Below are 20,860 nucleotides of genomic sequence, written 5' to 3'. Positions count from 1 at the left end.
CACGCTGAGTGAGACTGACCATGTAATAAAATTCACTGACACGGAAGTTCTGGCTGTAGAGAAGCACTGTCACATCCACTTGTTTAGTGAAGCTGTAGAAATACGCAAACAACAGGAAAGAGGAAAGCCTTAAGGTAAACAGATCCTGGCTTCCCGTACTGCAGCGAACGACCGCCGCAGGTAGCAAGAGGAGAACCGCACCAAAAATGACCGCAGAGAAGCCCTCAATGTTGGCGCACCAGGTACATATAATCTGCAGCCATGAGCTCGGCTCCAGTTCACCAAAGGCAATGGAGGATGAAGCTTTGACAATGCCAGCCACTTGTACTTGCGAAACATCTGTAAAATTATCAGACGAACGTCGCCCGAAGATCTCGGGATGGAAGCAAATAGGCAGTTTGTCAACAAGTGGCCACGAAAGCCTTAACAATTTTGTATTTGACTCTGAACTGTATATTGGCTTACTCTATATGTGCACAAGATGTCACAATGTCTAATTAAAATAAATAAATAAAACTGGAGCCCCCCCAATAACCTACATAGTGACCACCCGTGCCTGTCCAAACATTGTAGAAAATAGACCACAGTCCTAACAGATGGTGTATTTTTCAGTGGCCCATATATGCCCTCAATAATGGGTAACACCACAAATCTTGTGATAAGACGTAAGAAAATTCCGATGTTGCCAGTCCACCATATTTGCCTTCTGCATAGAGGCAACTGTATCATGGTACAGGTAATGCAAGAGACACTGGAGGTGCCCAACACCATTGGAATTGAGGAGCAATGCAGCTTATGGCTATTTCTGGACAGCTGCCAATTCTTCTAGCATATGTACATTATGAGCACAATCCTTAATCATCTCTGACAGTGTGTAACTGTATAATACAACAAAACCAGTCAAAAACTGACTGAAGACTACATTGAGACTGCTATAACAAGATAAATTATGTAACTGTGATGCTGCAAGTGGCACAAAGCCCATGGCTAAAGTCACTAACTACAGAGAATGAAAGTAAAAAGTTAAAAAATGAGCCCTGTTTTCTTTTAAACAGTACTAATGATCCACTGAAATTGATCACATTACGCTGAGAAACATGTTTGTCATGGAGTGGTCAACTCTGCTCTTGGCCCAAATGAAAGGTCACTACCAATATTCACAGGATTTGATTCCTATTTTAAGAATTACAAAAAGATTTTAACTAAAGTCAAAAAAGAAGCAAGAAAAATGGCAAATAGTTCCTTCATAGCAAATGAACCAAATAAAATGAAAGCCACATAGAACATTGTAAGACCAAAAACAGGAGTGAAACAGAGAAAATACAATAACATCAAACTGAAAGAAATTTCCTCTGTAATATCTGATTCCCAGCAGACAGCAAATAATTTGAACTCATAATTCACTGAAGCAGCTGAGAATCTGGTGAAGCAAAACTTTCAATATGCTGACACTGCAGACCAAATTAAAACTAACCATTGTAACAACCCAACAGACAAACGAGAAATGCTAAAAACAATAGAGGAGTTACAATCAAAATCTTCCATTGGTATTGACAACATACCTGACCATATGATTAAAAAATGTGCACCCATAGTAGTTAGGCCCATGGTTGACACATGGAATAGCTCACTTTCTGAGGGAATGTTCCCAGAAAACGTTAAAACAGCTAAGGTGAAGCCATTGTATGAAAAAAAGTGAAAAGCAGATGCAACAAATTATAGGCCAGTCTGTCTACTATCTGTTTTTCAAAAATAATTGAAAAATCTTTTACGAAAGACTCATAGATTTCATTAAAAAAAGAAAAGAAAAGACACTTTTCTCGAACACACTGCATGGTGTCCAAACAGGTAAATCAACCAAGACAGCTATTATTGATTTCCTAAATGAAGCTTTGAATACATTATATAAAAAAGAACACATAGCAGCAATATTCCTAGATCTTTCAAAAGCATTTGACATCATTAACTACAGTCTGTTGCTTAGAAAGTCAGATGATCTTAGTGTTCAGAGGCTCAGTGTATGAGTGGAGGAGGTCATACCTACAAAACAGATAACAAATAGTTGAAGTCTTGTACAAAGAAAGCAAAATTTTAATTTTATATCATTCAGAAAAAAGTTTTGTTAAATATGGTGTGCCACAGGGTTCCATACTGGGACTAGTTTGTTGTTATTGTTTATAAATGACTCGGAACAACTCACCCTAAACTATATGTACATTGAATATGCTGATAATTCAAATATTCTTATCAAAGAAAAGACCTAGAAGAGCTCCAAAATGAAACAACAAAAGAGCACTTCACATACATCAGAATGGTTCACAATGAATAACTTAATAATAAACACACACAAAATAAATCACTGGGTATCTATACATGGTTCAGAATAAACAGACTCTAACTGCAACCATCAACCATAGAACTGTTGTCTATTACTGACAAACATTGTTGGCCAAAAGATCACTTTCTGACAGTCTTTTTGTTCCACCTTTCTGTGACTCAGCATCTCTGCTTTATAGTGAGTAGCGACTATCCTTTTCATAATATTCTTAATTCCATCCCAGATTTTCCACTGTTAGAAACAATCACATTTATGAGGAAAATTGTAGATCACAGCTGCAAGATTGCTCTGAAATACCAAAATATTCATTCTTACAACACAAAATTTACATGTGTAGTTTGCACATAACAGTGCTAAAACAACAAACACAGAAAAAACTGTACAAAAAACTACCTGAACTACCTGAAGGCAAAAATTCAAAACTGCAGTGATTGCTACTTGTTACAGAATTGCTACTTTAGTGTTGATGAATTGTTATCTACTATGTAAATATGTGAAAAATTTAAATAGTTTATACAATTAAGGGCAAAATAAGAAATATGCATGTACAAATTTATTAGTGTATTCTATGTATATGTGGACTGTTCTATACATGTGTGTATATGTATAATCAAGGCCAAAAGTGAGAACTCTGTGTGTGTGAAATTTATTTGTGATCTGTTTTTTTTTTTCATATATTCTTATAGTGCTGTGTACTGTAAACCATGTAACAGTTTCTGTTCAAAATGTATTGCAATTATTTTACTTGTTCTATGTCACTGTGTATCACTTCACAATATATGATTCACAGGACCAATAAATATGCAATACAATACAAATATAAGTGAACTTCAGCAAGTCTTACCCCTGCTATGAGAAGCTGTTCTCGAGTCCATTTTGGAACCCAAGAGTATGACTCGTGGTATACATGGATTAGATGAATAATTAATGATGAGCTAATTAGATACAGCACACTCACACTCACGTAGAAAAATCCATTCTGTAACAATGAAGACATATACATGTATTAATGACCACAGCCCAGTTATAAAAACATATAGGCTTATTCTATATAGACTGTAGGAATAACAGCTACCTGAAAGCAACATTTTTGTTAAAGAACAATAACAACAGTTTTGTAAAGATATCATCAATGATAAATAACATTTTTCTATAAAACTGTTGCTGTTTTTATTATTTCATCTTCAAAATCCTCCAATACTGCTGTTGCCAACAGCAATATATTTCCAGCTTCTACACGTACAACAGCAATGGCAGAAAATGAACTACCATCTTCACAGGCTATATTTATTACTGTTTTGATCCTGACTTACCTGCCATCGGATGTTATGAAAACTGCTGTAAAAAACACAATGAAAACAGACACAGTTAGGTCACCATACATTTCCACCATTACTTGAGAAAAAAGGTTTTTAAAAAATGAGGATATGATGAATAGAGGCTCAGATTTTAGCTTTTGTGACAAATTACACTGTGCCTACAGACAGAAACACAATAAATAAGTAACTACTGCTTAACAATGGGGATTACTATGGAGTAACAAACAATCATACATTATCCCCATTTTGCTAAAATTGACACGTAACTGCAGCACCAGTCAGCTGACAGATGATGAATATTTAAGTATGTAAATATAAATTACTTAAGTTCAGACATTTAATGTACAAAAATTTTATTACATAACAAGAAGGGAATATACATTTTTTGGGCAACTTTTTTTTTCAAATGCAATTTCTCTTAAATATAAGGGTATAATCAAATGAGAATCTCGAAAACATGTAATTACATACTTCCTCAAATCACATTAATAATGATAACTTAATGGAGAAGAAATCAGAGATTTAAAAAAGTTCTGTGTTGGACTTTTATCATAAACAACATATTTTCATGAGTTGAATCTATTTCGGTTTCTTTTGCGTTTTGTGAGTGAGAGTGAGTGTGAGTGTGTGTGTGTGTGTGTGTGTGAGAGAGAGAGAGAGAGAGAGAGAGAGAGAGAGAGAGAGAGAGGTTCTCTGTAATAGGCCTCCAGTGGCTAGTCTGTTAGGTAAACATGGATCAGTGGTACTACCTTTGATCTTCCATTAGTTAAGTTTTCAGAACATGCTTCCTGATCAGTCCTTGCTGGAATACCACAGAAAAGCATCCACTGTGGCAATAGGCAGCAAAAGTGGGCAAAAAGGTCTGTGTTTTTTGTACATGTCTGAGTTCATTCATTTGTTGTATTCTGTATATTCCATGAAGAATGAACACCAGCAGAAATGTAGAACAAGTCAAGGCATGCATTAGCAAAAGAGAAGAAACTCTTCTAAACTTAATCTGTGCATTATATTAACAATTAAATGCCATGATACTGCTTATATTAGTCAAAGAAAAGCCACTACTTTGCAAAAAGCACCTACTACCTCAGATGTATTACACAGCTGTCTTTTATCTTCTGTTTAGACCTTAGTATTTAGTTGATTAAATTGCTATTAAACTCAAGAAAAAATAATGTTGTGCTCCTGAGTGTTCTGCCAAGTTGTTGAAACATTTTATGCACAACATTTTGACAACTGATGCATCCATGCTCTTCAGGCTCTGCCAGTTTTCCTATTATGTGTACTTGCTACCAACCAGGCACCACCTGGTGAAGATGGCTGGGTCAGTGATCAAGCAAGATACTGTGCACAAAATGGAAACAACACTGGAAGCACAATATTAATCAATCATGCCAAGAAAATCTGGAGAAAGAATGGTTGCTCAAAAGTTAAAACTCTGTGCTGGAACAATAGATTAAATAAGGTAAAGGCAACCACTCACTTATGGTGGACCGACGTCTGGTGCATAAACTTCATAACAGATAACAATGTTCACTAGCTGCTGAGCTCTTGCTCATTTTCTATAAGAAATACACACATTCACATGCACAGGCACCAAAATAGTGTGTCTGTGTGCTTGTGTGGATGTGTGTGAGTGGAATATGTGTAGATTTGCTAGAAATATGAGCAAGAGGTTGAAAGCTAGTGAATACTGCTCTCTGTTACATGTGTCTAAGTGTCACACATCAATCTGTTATAGGTGAGTGGTGCCTTTCCCTTACTTTATGAATTGTTACATCCAGAAATTTCCATCATTTTTATGTCTCTGTGCTGACACATGTGTCTGTATTTCACACATCTATGGGCTATAGGTGAATGCTTGCCTTTTTTCTATTCTGGAATTTCCCTGTAGCAGAGCACTTTTTTCGTTTTTGTTTCTCCCTGTAAAAATATAATAAATCTCAAATCTAATGAGTGCAAATATGTAATTTGTGCCTGGTTCTTTAAAAAATGGGGGTGTAGATGGACCTATAAGTAGAGGTTACTACTGCTCTCCTAAATGAGTATTACTATTGTTTATTTCCCCATATAGTGGAGAAGCTGAGTCACACATAGGCACAACAAAAAGACTGTCACAAATAAGCTTTCAGCTGGTATGACCTTTGTCAAAAATAGATGACCAGCACCACTGCATGATGGGACTCACAACTGGGTGGGGGTAAGGAGGAACCTGGGGCAGGGATGAGGAGGGATAGTAGGATGGGGGTGGGGGACAGTGAAGTGCTGCTGGGGAGCACACAGGAATGAGGAGGAGAGAGGGTATGGCAGCTGTGTGCAGTCTGGAGGCTAGATGGAGGGCGTGGGAGAGATGAGGGGAGGGGGAGATGGGAGGGGGGTGCAGAAAAGGAGACAAGTAAAAATACTCGATGCGGTGGTGGAATGAGGGCTTTGTAATGCTGGAATGGGAACAAGGAAGGGGCTGGATGGGTGAGAACAATGACTAATGAAAGCTTACTTGTCTCCTTTTCCGCTACCCCCCCCCCCCCCCCCCCCCCCCCCGCACCTCTCCCCTGCCCTCTGTCTAACCTCATGGCTGGACATAGCTGCCCTACCCTCTCTCCACCTCATCCCTGCACGCTCCCCCCAGCAGCACTTCACTGCCTGCCCATCCAAATATCCCTTCCCCCTCCCCACCCCTCCTCCTCCTTACCCTCACACAGTCATGCAATGGTCCTGCTACTCTCAGTGTGGCTTCAGTTGCCAGAGACAGCAGTTGTGCATGCGTGAATTGCATTTGTGTGAGTGTGTGTATGTCTGTCGTCTATTTTTGATCAAGGCCATATTGGCCAAAAGCTTCTTTGTTACAATCTTTTTGTTGTGCCTATCTGAGACTCAGCCTCTCTGCTATATGGTGAGTAGCAACTTTCCTTTTCATAATATTGTTACATTCCATCCTGAATTTTCCATTATTTGATAATTGCTTATTTCACTATTTCCAAAAATATATCTTGATATTATGACAAATTACAAAGACAGCTTAAGAATGCCATAAAATTATTGGTAGACTCCTTGAAGACGAGACTACTAAAAGGATTCTGCTGCTTTTGCTGCTGCTGCTGCTGCTGCTGCTGATGATGATGATGATGACGATGATGATGTCTGGTTTTTGGGGTGCTCAACTGTGCGGTCATCACCACCCACACAAAGTCAAAATTTTTACACCGTCCAAATTTTTACATAGTCCAATCTAGCCCCTATCACAAAAGATGATGATGATGATGATGATGATGAAATAATGAGGACAACACAAACACCCGGTTCCTGGGCAGAGATAATCCCCAACCTGGCTATGAATTGAACCTGGGACCCTATGATCCATAGGCAGCGATGCTGGTCACTAGACCACAAAATGGGTGCTGATGGTGACAAACAACAGAAGAGGTTGTTAATGTTTGACATCAATGTGTAATAACCACTCACAGCCGAAGATTGCAGCACCAGCAGCAGAGTGTATTTAAAGCATGTCGTGGGATAGGGAAAATAGCACAAATCATCATCATATTGCAGAAACAGCTTGATCATTGGTTTTTAGGCCAAGGATGGAAGCATTTCTGAAGTGGGTAAGTTTCTAAACTGTCTGCATGCCATCGTGGTTGAAGTATACTGTGCATGGCAAAATAGTGATATCCAAAACCAGTACAAAGGCAACTGTGATGCACCATGGGCCATAGATGACAGGTGTGAATGACAGCTGCAGGGATGTGTATGGGCAAATACAGGTGCAACTGTTGGAGTAACTGACTGTCCAGATAAACCGAAGGGCTACCAACAGTGTTTCCTCAATGACTGTTCAGTGAACATTGCTGTGTATGGGTCTCCACAGCAGGCACCCGGTTCAAGCACCCATGTTGATTCGTGTTCAGCAGCTGTGAGAGCTGGAATTTGCATGCCAGTACAGCAACTGGATGTCCACTGAGTGGCAACAGGGGACCTTTTCAGATAACAAACATTCCAGGAGCCATTGACATAAAACTTGTGAAAGCAAACACCATGCAATAACCAATGGAAGGGTTCATGCCAGATGAGGGAGCATTATGGTTTTGGAATATTTTCATGAGTTTTCATTTTGGATGGCACAATGTATCAACACAAGTATGCAGCTATCCTTGGGAACCACGTCCACCCCAACATAGCAGTTTTTTGTTCCTAAGCACGATGACACTTACCAGCAGGGTAACGCAACATGTCACACAGCTTACAGTTCAAACAGTGCCAGTACAAGTTTACTGTACTCCCCTAGCCACTGAAGGATTTAAACTCAGTTGAGAATCTGTGGGACCATACTGTTTAGGCTGTTTACACCACAGATCCTCAATCGAGAAACCTATACGCATCTGCCCATGGCACTGGAGCTGACATGGCTCCACATCAATGTCAGCAGCTTCCAACACCTCACTCACACTCTTCCTGCATGTCCTGTAGTGGTTTGTGCTGCGAAAGGTGGTTATTCAGGCTTTTGGCAGATGGTCACATCAATGTGACTGGACAGTGTATATTGAACAGCTAAATCAAATGGCACAGCTTAGTGATAAGGTGGAGCATCATATTTTATGGACTATAAAGTGCATCTCAATTTTTAATTTAACTTTTTTTAAATAACATTTTTATTATTAGGTTCTAAAGCCAGACTTTAAAAAAATTCTTAGTTTATAAAACTGCACTAACATTTAAAATCCCCAAAGTTCACACCTGACCTTTCTTCTTCTTCTTCTTTCTCTTCATCACCAGTGTGCTCCTCATACATAAGATGGTCTTCACTGCCATCAAGAATGTTACTTATTCTACTCTTTTTAAAGATTTGATGACAATGTCTTCTCTCTCTCTCTCTCTCTCTCTCTCTCTCTCTCTCTCTCTCTCTATAGATCACAACCTTTTTATCTACTAACACACTTGTTTGATTGTAGGTCATTTTATAGCTTCCTTTGGGGTGAATTCATGGTGAATTTCATCCATAATTCCTTTTTTCTAATCCTCTCTCATATATACACACACCAAAAAAAGTTTTGCATAACCTTGTTTCCCAGAAATCCTGAAGACAGACATTGACTGTGGATATTGTATCACAGACACAGTCCCTTTGACTGTTCAGAGATGTCACTATATCTGCTCAAAGATGTAAACAACCATGCATGAACAGTGACTATTAGATGGAGGGGGTCCAACAGCTGATCAATTGCAGTCATTCCATCAGGAAGGAGGAACATGGCTCATGTTGTCTGTAGTTCAACATTGCCTAAACGGTCAACACTGCAGTTTGATCATGTCCGCATTGTTACTTTGTGACAGGAAGTGCTCTCAACAAGGGAAGTGTCCAGGTGTCGTGGAGTGAACCAAAGCAGTTGATGAATGGTACCTACAGATTATGGCTCGGAGGAACACTGACAGCAATGCCACCATGCTGAATAATGCTTTTTGTGCAGGCACAGGATGTCATGTTATAGCTCAAACAGTGGTCAATAGGCTGCATGATGAGCAACTTCACTCTCGACATCCAAGATGAGGTCTATCTTTGCAAGCACGACACCATGCAGAGTGATACAGATGGACCGCTCAGGATTAGCATCACATTCTCTTCAGCACTGAGTGTCGCATATGCCTTCAACCAGACAATCATCAGAGAGGCAACCCAGTCAGGCTGAACACCTTAGACACACTGTCCAGCGAGTACAGCAAGGTGGATATTCCATGCCGTTTTGGGGTGACATTATGTGGGGCCAACGTATGCAACTGGTGGTCATTGAAGGTGCTGTAATGGCTGTATGATACATGCTTGTCACCCTCTGGCCGATAGTGCAACCGTATCGGTAGCATATTGATGAGGCATTCGTCTTCATGGATAGCAATTCATGCCCCATTGTGCACATCTTGTGAATGACTTTCTTCAGGATAATGACATCACTGGACTAGAGTGGCCAGCATGTTCTCCAGACATGAACCCTATCGAACATGCCTGGGATAGATTGAAATGGCTGTTTATGGACCACATGACCCACCAACCACTCTGAGAAATCTACACTGAATCGCCATTCACGAGTGGGACAATCTGGACCAACAGTGACTTGAAGAACTTGTGGATAGTATGTCAAAATTAATGCAGGCATGCATTAATGTAAGAGGAAGTGCTATTGGGTTTTAGAGGTACCGCTGTGTACAGCAATCTGGACCACCGCCTCTGAACATCTCACTGTATGGTGGTACAAGCAATGTGTGATTTTTATTAGCAATAAAAAAGGTGGAAATGATGTTTATGTTGATCTCTATTCCAAATTTCTGTACAGGTTCCAGAACTCTCAGAACTGAGGTGATGCAAAACTTTTTTTGATGTGTACACCTTAAATGATTTATTTATCAAGACACCAAGAGGTTGCAATTGTGAAGTAAGTCCTCCCAGAATAACAGCAAGCTCTGTATCTCCCTGTCTCAATTTCTCTTTCACAGAATTTTTCAGATTACTACTGAAATTATCCAGAATGAAATGAGGACTCTTCTTCAATAAAGTACCTTTCCTTTCCTCCCACACTCTGTTAATCTATAATTTCACACAAGCCTTGTCCCTCCTACCACACCTGACAGTATTTCAGAAGGTTTTGGCATTGTTTTTTGGTTGTAAATGGTCATTATATTAAGTTTAATATCATCAAAAGTGCATTTTATCATGTCCACTTATTTTTATAGTTACAGTTTTAGCACCTTTTATGGCAACAGTTCTGTTACTCGAAACAACAAATGCCCGAGGAGTTCTGAACATATTCGCTACTTGGCTTAGTTCCTTTCTGGTCTTCTTTGATATTGAATAATAAGTGATGGAAAGATATTTTCTCTTCATGCTCTTGTGGCATTTTTTGGTTCGCCTGCTAAGTGTATGATGCTTCATAAACGTGTAACATGAATCAGCTCCACCCTTAAAGTCTGTTAAGTACCACTGCAGTGCTAGTTTTTGAGCATATGTTTGGATAATTTTTGTATTAATTCCAGTGCCATTTTGAAGGTGCCCATGAATCCATTTCAGTACATCATCATCTAGTTTTGGCCATTTTGCATTTAGCCCTCTATTTGCACATTCAGTCTTTCTATTTTTCAGTTCTTCTTTACTAGCCCACCAATCGTTAATGTTTTTTTTCTGTTGATGAAGGGTCAAAATGCTGCTCAACTACTCTCTTTCCATGTTCTTCTGCATATTATTATAGACCTCATCATATGAATATCTCTTAATTTTTTCCATTACAAAACCAGCTACTAACAAAAATATTGTACTGTTACCGATATCACAAATTACTTTCAAGTTTACTGGAATTGTATGTTGCAATCATATGCTAGACAGTGTTGTTGGCTTGTGTTGGCAGGGCAGGAGGGAGAAAATGTTAGCAAGCTTGTGAATCCCTGCAACTCATGTTTGCTTTTGGTGCACTGCTGCTGCCAGTTGAATCCAATGTTGCCAGAGGGATATAGGTTTCCTGTGGCATCAAATATATGGCCATTTTTAACACTGGTGATAATTTCCTGTGTCTAATAGTCTGTAAAATATGGTAATATTTTTTCTGTGTTTGCGGAGGAACAACTCACTAACAATCTAACAATTCCTGCAGAGCTGACAGAAGCATATGGCAACAGTGCACTATCATATTACATAGTGGTTAAATGACATAGACTCTTCTAGTATGGTCAAAGGGGTTTGAATGATGAAGAACAAAGTGGCAGACCATCTCTCTGTGAATAACTGGGAATTTTAAGAAAAGTGGAGGCTCTAGTGTTGGAAGACCCATGTACCACAATCAAAGTGATAGTGCAAAAAGCGAAAATCATCATGGATCAGTTTAAAACATGCTGCACATTTTGAAAATGGCACAGGTCTTGAGTTGTCAGTCAAACTGCCAGCAAAGTCTGAAGAATTACATGACACAGATTGTTGCCTAGTTGTTTCCACAACTGTTAACATCTATTCAAAAACCCCACCACACCATGGCATCAGTATAGATGTTGCAGCAGTGTCAGGGCAATCCAGATAACTTCTTTAGCCACCTAATCACCATGAATGATTGCGAAATGTATCATTATGATCCTGAGACAAAGAAGCAAAGTAAGCAGTGAAAACGTGGATTCACAGATTTGCCACTGTACAAAAAGGTGAAAACCAAATTGTCATTGGGTGAATGATAATAAATGTTACTTGGGACTGTCATGGGGTAGTGCTAACAGATTATGCTCACAACAGACAAACCATACAGGACTGTATTATTGAAATCTCCCAATGAGGTTATTGGAGGCTGTCAAGGTGAAGCATCGTGGGAAGACATTGCAGAGGGAGGGAGGTGATGGAGGTGATGGAGGTGATTTTGTTCCACTACAACACCACGCTCATTCCGGACAGAACACACTACACATGTTGCTCCTTTGGGATATCAAATTTTGCCTCAGTCCAATATTCTGCTGACAGTATATGCAGTGACTTCTTTCTCTTTCATCAGATTTAGAAATCATTGTGTGATAGATATTTCTGGTACATCAAATTGATTTTTGATTTGGAATATTTCCTGAACAACCAAAATGCATGCTTCTACAACAAGGTCACTGCCGTTCATCTGTTAGCAGAAAATTATGTTGCACTGAAAGGTGAACTAACATCACCACCAAATTTCATGGCTGCAGCTTGATATTTCTTGAAGTGATAATTAAAACTTTATGACTATCCCTTTTATATGCAGGCTGTTAATTTGCACCTTGATGCTCTCTATAGCCTTGTGATGAATGGATGTGCATAACCTTCAATGAAAAATATCAGAGAGAAAGAGAGAGAGAGAGAGAGAGAGAGAGAGAGAGAGAGAGAGAGAGAGAGAGAGGGGGGGGGGGGAGGGCGAGGGAGAGAGAGAGGGTGGGAGGGAGGGAGGGAGGAGTGGAGGGAGGGGAAGGCATGTTTTTTTCAAAGGAAACATCCCAAGGTTTCCAATTTATCAAAAGCACAGAAAACTTATACGTGCTTGGCGTGATGGTTATTTGAACCTCAGACCTCTCAAATACATGTCCAATGTCTTACCACTGTGCAACCTTGTAGCATATTTCTGTCCCTCCATAAGAGTCATTGTACACATTTTCCTCTATTGTTTGAGCAGATATTTGCAATTTTGTTTTTACAGTCATCCCAAATCAAAACTGCTCATCATTTGTTTCATGTGACACCCAGTACGAACAGAAAATATTGGTTTGCTTCTGATTATAAACAAAATGTTTTGTCCAAGTGAACCCATTCAAAAGATTGTTCAGAAATTAGTGCAATATGACGTTCAGTTTAACAATATACTGTAACATGGAAATCAGTTATTACTGCTTACAATTTTGTCACCTGCCACCTGGAATCTAATGCAGGTCATATTTTCAAATAGGTACAGATAGTTGTAATTAACATTCTGTTTGAGATTTGTAATGTAATAACATGGACAGCAAAACATACAAATTAGCAAGTACTCTAGCAGTGGACAAGCAGCTGCAGCTGCAGATAACTGCATTCTATAACTTCAGAAATTAAGTTTGTAAGACAGTCATGAGTAACAAACAATATGTTTTATTAAATGGTTTCTGATGATGCTTTTGTTAAATTGAGCAAACCCAGTCAATGAAAAAATACTGATTGTGACTTGTGGCTGACCTACAAACTTAATTTCGAGAGTTGCTGTTTCTGCTGCAAATAACACCTGCTCATGCTAAACTTCAGAAATGATGGTCTGGAAAAACAAAAGAAGGAATAGGTTCAGCCGTCTAATCATAAAGAGTTTTCTTCCTCCATGCACAATGCCCTCTTTTCTCATGATGTGTGATAGTTGTGTCTTACATGTATCAGTTAGTGTTGCTGACTGTGACTGTTTTGTGTACAGCATGGTGTCATGATTAGATTTTATGATGACAAGGAAAGGGATGGCATGAAACCTGGTGCCAACATATAGCCTATTCCTCTGAAATACCACCAATTGATGGATCACCATGAAATGGCACATGCTTTTGCTCAATGAGATAGTGTGAGAGGTTTAGAATTTAATCCAGAACATCTGTGGAAAGTCTAGTGATCAGGAACTTTACACCACCGCCTCTACTCTCGATGCTGGCTGAATACTGACAGTGAAAATTTGTTTCATTGCCATGATTTAAACCCTCTATCTCCATGGAAGTACCACTGCACATGGATGTGTTAGTGACCTTCACTACAGAGACAGGTTTAGTTTGGAAAAACAATATGCACTGCATATGTAGTCAAGAGAGGATCATAAAAATATTAATAGCTGTATATGAATGGTTGAAAACTGCACACATGTGCTTATTTTTCAAATAGTTAAATTTGTTTCTGTTCGCTCCTGTTGCCAGTCAGTTACACCTGACAGGATGTACTACAAGACTGAAAGGAGAGCAGAATTGAAACATTGTTCATGAATAAATGCCCAGCTGCATATAAAATGTCATTGTATAGCTGTTCCCAGTGATGGCAAGATGTCAGCAAAAGATAAATAATTGCAGAGCTGACATTGAAAACAGCTATCTTGATTAAGGAACTCAGTCAAGGTGGTAGCTGATGCTCCAACTTCACATAATGAGAGAGGAATTGAGAATCACACATTCCTTCCCTGACTTCAGGAGGTGAGCCTGAAATTGCAGCTTACCTAGATTAAAGAAATCCTTTTAACTAGATAAAGTTATGAGGGAATGCTGAAAAGTAATGCCTCTGAACTCTTTATTTAACAATCTACATTGTTTTCTTTATGTCTACATTTTTATTTTTCAGCATAGTCACCCTGGCGATGAACACATTTCTCCCAACAGAAGACCAGTTTGTTGATACTGTCACTGCAGAATGTTTGACTTTGTTGATACAGAGCTACAGAATGGCAAGTTAAATGTTTATCTTTTTCTATCTTTCCTCATAGTATATTTATCAAATTTTGTGTGTGTTTCTGTTTAATAGGCATATGCTAGCATTTAATAAGTGTAAATTTGGGCAGTCTGTAGCTTTTTTCATTTCTTCTGAACAATCAGCTACATAGCTTATTGAGGCATCAGTGTCCATTGGTGACACATCATAAGGGTAGCAAGTTGTATATCTAGGAGTCCATTTCCATTTACAGTTTACTTCTTCAGTTAGTATTAGCTAGGATGAATAGGATGTGTGCATGCTGTGTGCAGATGCAGGAGGAGCTAGCCATAGTTCACAAACAGCTGAATGCACTCTTGGCTATGGTCAGTCACCTTCAGGCTACTGTGTCAGGGTGTAGCAGTGACAGAGAATCTGACATGTTGCATGGGACTCCTCAGGTGTCACTTGTTTCACCCTTAGGCTCTGCTACCAAGCCACCTCTTAGTGTATCTGATGCTGCGGATCCGTTCTCACAGCAGGGCGAGTGGTAAGTGGTAACGCGTTAGCATCACTTGAGGCAGAGCACCAATATGGAGACTGGTCGTCTGGCCTTGTACGTTCAACCTGTGAGCAAGGTCCAAGCAGGCACATGTGGGGAGAGGTTTATCAGCTATTGGGAGCTCCAACATTATGCATGTTCTGGAGCCCCTTGGGCTGGAATGAAAGCCAGTGTGCACTCGATATGTCTGCCAGTAGGCCTTATCCAATATGTGGAGGTGGCCTTGTCTGAAGCTACTGAGCATGCAGGGTACTGTCATCTGCAAGTTGTGGTTCACGTTAGTACCAATGACACCCATCACATGTGTTCTGAGGCCATCCTCAGTTCATACAGATGGCTGGTGGAAATGTTGAAGGCAGTTGGCAACCAGGGCTTCCAATTTTCAACAGTGTTCACAGAGTTGATCAGGGTCTTTGGTTTGAAGCCCAGTGGGGGGTCTGAAGCAAAGGATTCATTGACTCTGTGACGGTCTTTGCTGCAGATTTCTAGACCTGCATTATTGACTGGGGATTTGTAGGACTCCTCTTGTTAGGTCTGTGGTGACTATTTAAAGGAAGCAGCTACTCACATAGCAGAGAACTTGTGGAGTGCACATGTTATTTTTTAGGCTAGGTGGTAGTTTGAGGTAGTCTGATGAACATTAGCCAGTCGATGTGCAGCAGGGGAAATCAGCCTGTGCTCAGAGTAAAGACACTTGGACTGTCAAATTTTGTCAGTAAATTGTTGAAGTGTTTGTAACGAAGGTTCCAAATTTACTGCCCTCCAGGAAAGTTCTAAAACTCAAATTATTCTCGGGAACTGGCTGAAAGCTTAAGTGGAAATCTCTAAGGTATTTAGTGAGTCATGGAACATACATCAGGAAGACAGATTAGAGGTGATGAGAAGGTGAGTGTTCATTGCAGCTGACAAAAATATTGTCTCCACTAAGGTCGAAGTTGGCTGTTACAGTGAAGTTATATGGTCACGCATAACAGGTCTAGGTGAAACCAAGTTAATTGATGGATGTTTATACCAGTCAAACATTTCTGCTTTGACAGTTGTAGATTCATTCAAAGAAAGTCTATGGTCAGATCATGTATTACCAGTTGGATGTGACTAACCTACCAAGAATAGATTGGTATGTCTATGGATTCATTGCCGGGATACAACAGACACTCATATTAAGTACTTTTGAACACATTTTCTGAAAATCAGCAGCCCACATGTAATGGAAATATGTTGGATCTTGTAGCTACAAACAAGCCAACCTTATCGACAACATCAGTACAGAAAATGAGGATTAGCAATCATAATGTCATTACAGCAACTATGGTTATGAAAGTTAATAAATCAGTTAAAATAGCTAGGAGAGTGTTTCTGCTAGAAAGAGCAGATAAGCAGCTGTTAGCATCTCAGTTAGACAGAGAACTGACATCACTTAGTTCCAATGAGATGGACTGAGAAGAATCAGGGGCAAAGTTTAAGCAGATTGTAAATCATGTTCTGAAGAATAATGCTTCTCGTAAGCAGATTAAGGATATAAAAGATCCACCATGGTTTAATAAAGAGAATTGGAAAATGCTGAGGAAGTGGAGGCTGCTTAAGGCTAGTAGAGATTCATGCATCTGTGAAAAGATCTATGCACAAGCATACAACAACTACTGCCATCATACCTTGACAAAATATCTGGCAGAGAACTTGAGGAAATTTGTGTTCTAGGTAAAATCACAAAGTGGTCTAAGGCTTCCATCCAGTCACTAGTTGACCAGTCTGGTGTCGCAGTCGAAGATATCAAAATGAAAGCCCAAGTTTTAAATTTCACATCCAGAAAATCATTCACTCAGGAGAATCATATAAACATACTGTCAACTGAACATCGAACAGACTCCTGTGTGGCTAACATAGTAATAAGCATCCCTGGCATAGAGAAACAACTGAAGGAGTTGAAAACAAGTAAGCTGCCTGATCCAGATGGAATCCCAATTCAGTTTTTCAAAGAGTACTATATGGTATTGGCCCCTTACTTAGGTTGCATTTATCATGAATCTCTAGCCCAGCACAAAGTCTCAAGTGGCTGAAAAAGCGCAGGTGACTCTTGTGTATAAGAAGGACAAAACAATGGACCCCCAAAATTACCGATTAATATCCCTAACATGGGTTTGCTGTAGAGTCCCTGAAGATATTCTAGTTTCAAATATAATAAATTTTGAGACCAAGAAGATTATGTCGATGAATTATATTTTAGAAAGCTTCACTTGTGTGAAACTCAGCTTGCCCTTTTCCCGCACGATATACTGCAAACTATGGATGAAGGACAACAAGCAAATTCTGTATTTCTAGATTTCTGGAAAGCATTTGACATGGTGCCCCACTGCAGGCTGTTAAAGAAAGTATAAACATATGGGATAGATTCACAGATATGTGAGTGGCTCAAAACTTTCTTAAATTATAGGCCCCAGTATGTTGTCCTTGATGGTGAGTCTTCATCAGAGACAAGGGAATTGTCAGGAGTGCCCCAGGGAAGTGTGATAGGATCGCTATCATTTTCTATATACATAGATGATTTGTCAGAGAGAATGGGCAGAAATCTGCAGTTGCTTGCTGATGATGCTGTGGTGTACAGTAAGGCATCAAAGTTGAGTAATTGTAGGAGGCCACAAGATAACTTAGATCAAATTTGTAATTGGTGTGATGAATGGCAGCTAGCTCTAAAGGTAGAAAAATCTAAGTTAATGCAGATGAGTAGAAAAACAAACCTGTAATGTTCAGATACGGCACTAGTAGTGACCTGCTTAACAGGTCAAGTCATTTAAATATCTGGGTGTAACATTGCCAAAATAAAATGAACAAATATGAGGATTTTGGTAGGAAAGGCAAATGGCCAACTTCGGTTTATTGGGAGAATTCTAGAGAAGTGTTTTTCATCTGTAAAGGAGACCACGTACAGGACAGTAGTGCATCTTGTTCTTGAGTACTGTTCAAGTGTTCAGGATCCGTACCAAGTCAGATTAAAGGAAGACATTGAGGCAGTTCAGAGGCAGGCTGCTAGATTTGTCACTGGTAGGTTTGAACAACACACAAACATTATGGAGATGCTTCAGGAACTCAAATGGAAATACTTGGAGGGAAGGCCACATTCTTTTCAAGGAACACTAATGAGAAAATTTAGACAACCAGCATTTGAAGCTGAATGCAGAATGATTGTGTTGCCTCCAACATACATTGCGCCTAGTGACCATGAAGATAACGTACAAGAAATCAGGACTCATATGGAGGCATATAGATAGTCATTTTTCCCTAATTCTATATGTGAGTGGAACAAGTGCAATCCACCTTCCCGCCATGCACAGTAAGGTGGATTGTAGAGTATTGATGTAGATGTACATGTAGATGCACATGCTACAATTTGGAGCCCTCTAGCAGCAAAAGGCTGCAAATATGTTCATATGAAGAATAAAGATGTAGAATGTTAATAACATTTGTTTTATTCAAAAGCTTTAACAGTTTTCACATAGGAAGTTAAGAGGCATTACTTTTCAGCACACCCTCCTAAAAAGAGCCAGGCTGACTTATTTTGCTATTCATGTGAATTGTCACAACATGATGTAATATCTATACTCAAACCAGAATACAGCTCTCACGCAAAGAAAGGGCAATTGTGTACTTTATTATTTATGGAACACCAAATCTCTTTTTCAGCAACATCTACATAAATTTAATGGAACAGTTTATATTATTCAGTTACTCATGTCCTACCCCCTTTTGCTACCTTCAATAGTTGACCTGCATCATGCTGTCATTCCCTTAAATTTTGTGAGGTTCCCTGCAGCTCTCAGATATTTGAACCTTCTCAATGATGAACACCTGCACATGACTGCAGAACAGCATTCTTCACTCCAACAAAGAACAGGCTATCTTTGAAATACGGCTGCAGACCAAACAGAAGCTCTCACAGAGCATAGGATCATGATTGTAATGTTCTTCATCCTTCTTAGAGACTATCGGTATGTCCAAAACAACCAGTTGGCTTTATAACATCCAGTTTGCTTTGTTGTGCACCTACTCTGATTTTCTGTTGGGGAATGACTGTGACATGGAACTCTATGAGGAAGCAGTCATCTGAATGAGAAGTAATTGCCCTCTCCCAGTCCACAATGTCTGCTTAGGCAGCAGTATGTAATGAGAGATGTATGGGGAAATTTATGGTGAAGAGCTACCCCATATCAGTACTGCTCTGTATTTGAAAGACCTATCTCCTCTATCTCTCCTACAATAAAAAGCTCTCAACACACCAACCCCTGATGCAAGTGTTAGAAGATGTTCTGTAGCATATTATGTCTCCTGAAATTTTCAGAAAGAAGAAATGTATAGGGGAGCAGTATGATGGAATCAGATGAAAGTTCCTTATTTATTGCTTCATGAGTATGGAGGGGGAGGTGGGGCAGACTGATATAGAGAACACTGCACCTTACACTGTAACTTACAGTGTAAGTGCACAGTTTTACTAGCTGCATCTAGTTTGGTAGTAAATAAAATAGAAAGAAACTTCCACATGGGAAAAATATATTAAAAACAAAGGTTCCAAGACTTACCAAGCGGGAAAGCGCCGGCAGACAGGCACAATGAACAAAACACACAAACACACACACATAATTACTAGCTTTCGCAACCGATGGTTGCTTCTTCAGGAAGGAGAGGGAAAGACGAAAGGATGTGGGTTTTAAGGGAGAGGGTAAGGAGTCATTCCAATCCCGGGAGCGGAAAGACTTCCCTTAGGGGAAAAAAAGACAGATGTACACACACACACACACACACACACACACACACACACACACACACACACACACACACACACACACACACATATCCATCCGCACATACACGTGTGTGTGTGTGTGTGTGTGTGTGTGTGTGTGTGTGTGTGTGTGTGTGTGTGTGTGTGAGAGAGAGAGAGAGAGAGAGAGAGAGAGAGAGTGAGTGTACATCTGTCTTTTTTTCCCCTAAGGGAAGTCTTTCTGCTCCCGGGATTGGAATGACTCCTTACCCTCTCCCTTAAAACCCACATCCTTTCGTCTTTCCCTCTCCTTCCTGAAGAAGCAACCATCGGTTGCGAAAGCTAGTAATTCTGTGTGTGTGTTTTGTTCATTGTGCCTGTCTGCCGGCGCTTTCCCGCTTGGTAAGTCTTGGAACCTTTGTTTTTAATATAGTTTGGTAGTAAGGTGCACATTTAAGGAGTGATATGCATCTTTTATACAGATAGCTATTTCACCTTTAGCACTCTAGGTTTTCCCATTCTGTGAAGACTTGAACCTCCTACCATAAATGTATTAGAATCCTAAAACCAGATTCGTCATAAACACAGGATTTTGTCTGGTGACAAATGTCTCAGTTCCTATGCACAAGTAGTCAGCTCATTTATGTTCCCTTGTGGATGCAAGCCTATGTACCTGTAAGAATTGTCAGTTTCCTTTCCCTTATCTTTCGGTCAGCAATGGCAGTCTTTGATGTTTAGAGATACATTGAACGGCAAATGATTTTGTTTACAGATTTCAATGTGTATGTTCTGCACAGAGTAACTGTCATCTGAATTATCAAAAAAGACTGGCCTGCTGGATTCCATAGTGTTTTCTTACCGTGTGGCAATTTTAGTACATCAACATATTTCTTTGGACTTTCCATATGTTCTCTGTGCTTAAATTATAAATTTCTGTCAACAGATTTATTTATTTATTTATTCATGAGCAAGTGTTACATAAGCTGTTTTATTGAGTTACCACTTCAGTTATTACTAA

The 20,860-nt window shown here is 39.5% G+C and overlaps 1 protein-coding gene across 1 annotated transcript in view; it reads right to left on the bottom strand.

Annotated features, from left to right (window-relative positions):
• The window catches only part of LOC126272039 (uncharacterized), a 131,990-nt gene that overhangs the window by 33,334 nt on the left and 77,796 nt on the right, over positions 1–20,860 (bottom strand). Inside the window, exon 5 of the mRNA XM_049974553.1 lies at positions 3,183–3,317. Within this exon, the coding sequence (XP_049830510.1) occupies positions 3,183–3,317 (135 nt within the window). The remainder of the gene's footprint in view (positions 1–3,182; positions 3,318–20,860) is intronic.

The sequence above is a fragment of the Schistocerca gregaria genome, chromosome 5 (assembly GCF_023897955.1).
Source record: "Schistocerca gregaria isolate iqSchGreg1 chromosome 5, iqSchGreg1.2, whole genome shotgun sequence".
NCBI lineage: Eukaryota > Metazoa > Arthropoda > Insecta > Orthoptera > Acrididae > Schistocerca > Schistocerca gregaria.
This window is presented reverse-complemented; position numbering and strand designations above follow the sequence as displayed.